This window comes from Symsagittifera roscoffensis, chromosome 2 (genome assembly GCF_963678635.1).
Source record: "Symsagittifera roscoffensis chromosome 2, txSymRosc1.1, whole genome shotgun sequence".
Taxonomy (NCBI): domain Eukaryota; kingdom Metazoa; phylum Xenacoelomorpha; order Acoela; family Convolutidae; genus Symsagittifera; species Symsagittifera roscoffensis.
In genome coordinates this window covers 1,451,073-1,457,072 of record NC_087063.1, presented here as the reverse complement: position 1 = coordinate 1,457,072, position 6,000 = coordinate 1,451,073, and the positions used below count along the sequence as shown (strand labels likewise).

The 6,000-nt window shown below is 36.9% G+C and overlaps 2 protein-coding genes across 2 annotated transcripts in view; both read left to right on the top strand.

Moving 5' to 3' along the window:
- LOC134838927 (valine--tRNA ligase-like) overlaps nt 1-5,452 on the top strand; it is a 35,021-nt gene extending 29,569 nt beyond the window's left edge. The window contains exons 18-20 of the mRNA XM_063854255.1: nt 4,109-4,278; nt 5,015-5,164; nt 5,381-5,452. Of these exons, the coding sequence (XP_063710325.1) occupies nt 4,109-4,278; nt 5,015-5,164; nt 5,381-5,452 (392 nt within the window). The remainder of the gene's footprint in view (nt 1-4,108; nt 4,279-5,014; nt 5,165-5,380) is intronic.
- The window catches only part of LOC134839262 (uncharacterized), a 354,799-nt gene that overhangs the window by 71,105 nt on the left and 277,694 nt on the right, over nt 1-6,000 (top strand). The gene's annotated exons all lie outside the window — the stretch shown is intronic.

Genomic DNA, 6,000 nt, shown 5'->3' with positions numbered 1-6,000 from the left:
GTTTGTTGTTTGCAGTGTGTCTGAGTGAAGTGAGCGAAGATAAGAAACAATGCATACTTGACTTCTCCAACTTCATCACCACTCTCTCGTTTTGTGTAGATCGAATTTTGATGTAGTTTGTTGTTTGCAGTGTGTCTGAGTGAAGTGAGCGAAGATAAGAAACAATGCATACTTGACTTTTCCAACTTCATCAACACTCTCTCGTTTTAAGTAGATTGAATTTTGATGTAGTTTGTTGTTTGCAGTGTGTCTGAGTGAAGATAAGAAACAATGCATACTTGACTTCTCCAACTTCATCACCACTCTCTCGTTTTGTGTAGATTGAATTTTGATGTAGTTTGTTGTTTGCAGTGTCTGAGTGAAGATAAGAAACAATGCATACTTGACTTCTCCAACTTCATCACCACTCTCTCGTTTTGTGTAGATTGAATTTTGATGCAGTTTGTTGTTTGCAGTGTGTCTGAGTGAAGTGAGCGAAGATAAGGAACAATGCATACTTGACTTCTCCAACTTCATCACCACTCTCTCGTTTTGTGTAGATTGAATTTTGATGTAGTTTGTTGTTTGCAGTGTGTCTTAGTGAAGTGAGCGAAGATAAGAAACAATGCATACTTGACTTGTACTACAGTTTTCTGTAGATTGAATTTTGATGTAGTTTGTTGTTTGCAGTGTGTCTGAGTGAAGTGAGCGAAGATAAGAAACAATGCATACTTGACTTCTCCAACTTCATCGCCACTCTCTCGTTTTGTGTAGATTGAATTTTGATGTAGTTTGTTGTTTGCAGTGTGTCTGAGTGAAGTGAGCGAAGATAAGAAACAATGCATACTTGACTTGTACTACAGTTTTCTGTAGATTGAATTTTGATGCAGTTTGTTGTTTGCAGTGTGTCTGAGTGAAGTGAGCGAAGATAAGAAACAATGCATACTTGACTTCTCCAACTTCATCACCACTCTCTCGTTTTGTGTAGATTGAATTTTGATGTAGTTTGTTGTTTGCAGTGTGTCTGAGTGAAGTGAGCGAAGATAAGAAACAATGCATACTTGACTTGTACTACAGTTTTCTGTAGATTGAATTTTGATGTAGTTTGTTGTTTGCAGTGTGTCTGAGTGAAGTGAGCGAAGATAAGAAACAATGCATACTTGACTTCTCCAACTTCATCACCACTCTCTCGTTTTGTGTAGATTGAATTTTGATGTAGTTTGTTGTTTGCAGTGTGTCTGAGTGAAGTGAGCGAAGATAAGAAACAATGCATACTTGACTTGTACTACAGTTTTCTGTAGATTGAATTTTGATGCAGTTTGTTGTTTGCAGTGTGTCTGAGTGAAGTGAGCGAAGATAAGAAACAATGCATACTTGACTTCTCCAACTTCATCGCCACTCTCTCGTTTTGTGTAGATTGAATTTTGATGTAGTTTGTTGTTTGCAGTGTGTCTGAGTGAAGTGAGCGAAGATAAGAAACAATGCATACTTGACTTGTACTACAGTTTTCTGTAGATTGAATTTTGATGTAGTTTGTTGTTTGCAGTGTGTCTGAGTGAAGTGAGCGAAGATAAGAAACAATGCATACTTGACTTCTCCAACTTCATCGCCACTCTCTCGTTTTGTGTAGATTGAATTTTGATGTAGTTTGTTGTTTGCAGTGTGTCTGAGTGAAGTGAGCGAAGATAAGAAACAATGCATACTTGACTTGTACTACAGTTTTCTGTAGATTGAATTTTGATGCAGTTTGTTGTTTGCAGTGTGTCTGAGTGAAGTGAGCGAAGATAAGAAACAAAGCATACTTGACTTCTCCAACTTAATCACCACTCTCTCGTTTTGTGTAGATTGAATTTTGATGTAGTTTGTTGTTTGCAGTGTGTCTGAGTGAAGTGAGCGAAGATAAGAAACAATGCATACTTGACTTCTCCAACTTCATCACCACTCTCTCGTTTTGTGTAGATTGAATTTTGATGTAGTTTGTTGTTTGCAGTGTGTCTGAGTGAAGTGAGCGAAGATAAGAAACAATGCATACTTGACTTCTCCAACTCCATCACCACTCTCTCGTTTTGTGTAGATTGAATTTTGATGTAGTTTGTTGTTTGCAGTGTGTCTGAGTGAAGTGAGCGAAGATAAGAAACAATGCATACTTGACTTGTACTACAGTTTTATGTAGATTGAATTTTGATGTAGTTTGTTGTTTGCAGTGTGTCTGAGTGAAGTGAGCGAAGATAAGAAACAATGCATACTTGACTTGTACTACAGTTTTGTGTAGATTGAATTTTGATGTAGTTTGTTGTTTGCAGTGTGTCTGAGTGAAGTGAGCGAAGATAAGAAACAATGCATACTTGACTTGTACTACAGTTTTCTGTAGATTCAATTTTGATGCAGTTTGTTGTTTGCAGTGTGTCTGAGTGAAGTGAGCGAAGATAAGAAACAATGCATACTTGACTTCTCCAACTTCATCACCACTCTCTCGTTTTGTGTAGATTGAATTTTGATGTAGTTTGTTGTTTGCAGTGTGTCTGAGTGAAGTGAGCGAAGATAAGAAACAATGCTTACTTGACTTCTCCAACTTCATCACCACTCTCTCGTTTTGTGTAGATTGAATTTTGATGTAGTTTGTTCGTTGCAGTGTGTCTGAGTGAAGTGAGCGAAGATAAGAAACAATGCATACTTGACTTCTCCAACTTCATCACCACTCTCTCGTTTTGTGTAGATTGAATTTTGATGTAGTTTGTTGTTTGTAGTGTGTCTGAGTGAAGTGAGCGAAGATAAGAAACAATGCATACTTGACTTGTACTACAGTTTTGTGTAGATTGAATTTTGATGTAGTTTGTTCGTTGCAGTGTGTCTGAGTGAAGTGAGCGAAGATAAGAAACAATGCATACTTGACTTCTCCAACTTCATCACCACTCTCTCGTTTTGTGTAGATTGAATTTTGATGTAGTTTGTTGTTTGTAGTGTGTCTGAGTGAAGTGAGCGAAGATAAGAAACAATGCATACTTGACTTGTACTACAGTTTTCTGTAGATTGAATTTTGATGTAGTTTGTTGTTTGCAGTGTGTCTGAGTGAAGTGAGCGAAGATAAGAAACAATGCATACTTGACTTCTCCAACTTCATCACCACTCTCTCGTTTTGTGTAGATTGAATTTTGATGTAGTTTGTTGTTTGCAGTGTGTCTGAGTGAAGTGAGCGAAGATAAGAAACAATGCATACTTGACTTCTCCAACTCCATCACCACTCTCTCGTTTTGTGTAGATTGAATTTTGATGCAGTTTGTTGTTTGCAGTGTGTCTGAGTGAAGTGAGCGAAGATAAGAAACAATGCATACTTGACTTCTCCAACTTCATCACCACTCTCTCGTTTTGTGTAGATTGAATTTTGATGTAGTTTGTTGTTTGCAGTGTGTCTGAGTGAAGTGAGCGAAGATAAGAAACAATGCATACTTGACTTCTCCAACTTCATCACCACTCTCTCGTTTTGTGTAGATTGAAATTTGATGTAGTTTGTTGTTTGCAGTGTGTCTGAGTGAAGTGAGCGAAGATAAGAAACAATGCATACTTGACTTCTCCAACTTCATCACCACTCTCTCGTTTTGTGTAGATTGAATTTTGATGTAGTTTGTTGTTTGCAGTGTGTCTGAGTGAAGTGAGCGAAGATAAGAAACAATGCATACTTGACTGTAGATTGAATTTTGATGTAGTTTTTGTTTGCAGTGTGTCTGAGTGAAGTGAGCGAAGATAAGAAACAATGCATACTTGACTGTAGATTGAATTTTGATGTAGTTTGTTGTTTGCAGTGTGTCTGAGTGAAGTGAGCGAAGATAAGAAACAATGCATACTTGACTTGTACTACAGTTTTGTGTAGATTGAATTTTGATGTAGTTTGTTGTTTGCAGTGTGTATGAGTGAAGTGAGCGAAGATAAGAAACAATGCATACTTGACTTCTCCAACTTCATCACCACTCTCTCGTTTTGTGTAGATTGAATTTTGATGTAGTTTGTTGTTTGCAGTGTGTCTGAGTGAAGTGAGCGAAGATAAGAAACAATGCATACTTGACTTCTCCAACTTCATCACCACTCTCTCGTTTTGTGTAGATTGAATTTTGATGCAGTTTGTTGTTTGCAGTGTGTCTGAGTGAAGTGAGCGAAGATAAGAAACAATGCATACTTGACTTCTCCAACTTCATCACCACTCTCTCTGGCTGCAGACTGACCTTCGAACACAGTCTGGAAAAGGTGCCAAAAGGATGTGCAGTTTGTGTGCTGCCATTCTGCAAGGTCAACATTCTGCTCTCAGTGAGTTATTTTCAATGTATTGTCGTCGTGTTCTTTTCGATGAAGATGAAGAAGTAATAGCGGCGATCACAGTTATTAGGATTTCCTCTCTCTCTCTCTCTCTCCTTCAGATTGCCGTAGAAATGAACGTTTCAGTGATCCCATCAACTACCTCTCGGAAAGTACTTGATGTACTTACTGAATATTTTGAATTTGCTGGGTGTCCCAAGTTAACAGAGGTTTGGAGTTTGGACAAAAAGGGCAAATTTATTGCAGGGACTTCAAAAGTATTAGTTTACTGGAATTTGAATCAATTCTGATTAGAAGCGTGCCAAAGATGTTCATAGTTTCTTGAACAGCAAAACTGATATCAAAAGCTTTAAATTTAAAGCTGCATGGAAATTTGAATTGAAAATGCGAAAAGAATTTTTTGCTTCTGGTATAAGTTCGATGATTTAGAAGTTGTGGTGGGGTTCCGTGAGACCTAACCAAAAATTTGAGGGTGGATGTTCTAGGAAGCTTACGAAAAAACCGATTTGTGTTCCGGGTTTTCAGACAATTAATAAGTGGCGAAAAGAATCAAGGTTCTTACGATAGTTAATCGAAAACGTGGCGCGCCGGAGTAAGCATTTTTAAGGGCTGGAATTTCGAAATAAAATAGAAACAGGAGCAAGCTTGCATTAATTTAAAGGCGTTAAACACAATTTAGTTTTTATAGAAACTAGTTTAAGGACCCAAAAACCTGTCATTTTTTCAGGATATAATTGACAAAGAAAAAGAACTTGGGAAGTTGGCTACCAAACAGGAGTCCAAAACGACTTCTCTTCAGAAGCTGCAGGAACAGACTAAAATGCCAGACTACGACACCAAAGTTCCAGAATCGATACAAGCCAAAAATACAGAAAAGGTAGGAAAACGAGCCGGTTGTTCCATGCAAAAATAACTATGTATTATTGCTCATGTTCTTTTTCAAGGTAGCCAAAATAGCTTTTATTGTTAGTTAGCCATTTTGAGATATCACATCTACCACATATGACCTCAATGGCTTTATGATTGAGAAAAAATTACGGAGTCATTCATGTTGGATTTCGAGGCTCCCATTACAAAATTCCTGCTGTTTCAGATTCAAGAACTGGAAAAAGAGTTAATGGATTTGGAAAGTGCTATTGAGGCCTTAAAAGCAATGGAGATTTAATGAAGTAATAGAAACGGTCACAAATATCTGATGTCAAAATTGAGCTACATGATAATTATGCCCATGAAAATGACCTTGTTACTTTTTTTTATCGGAAATTAATTGTGAATGATGAATAATTTATTACATTATTGGCTTGGGGATCTTTTACTAAATTACATTTGGATGTTTAATTTTTTCAAGTTTCCTGTCTTGAAAATTCTAGTGATTTTGTTTGTTGAAATGGACGCTTAATTTGTACAAAAAGTTTAATTTAATATATTACTTATCTTTTTTTTTCATATGCTGTCTGCAAGAGTACCGAAGGACTTAAGAAAATTCAAGATTAAGGTTGCGTATCTTAGGAACATTGATTTTCATGGAAGAACTGAATTGTTGTATTTTGACGAAAAATTTGGTTTAAATCTGCGAAATTATCGTAATTGCTGTTATTGAGTCGATAAACGCGGTTTGACTTTTGATTTATTCTCACTTGTGAGAGCAAGTGACTTATAATCGGGAACTAGACCCTTTTTCCCAAAATAAATTTCTTGCATTTTCTGCGTACA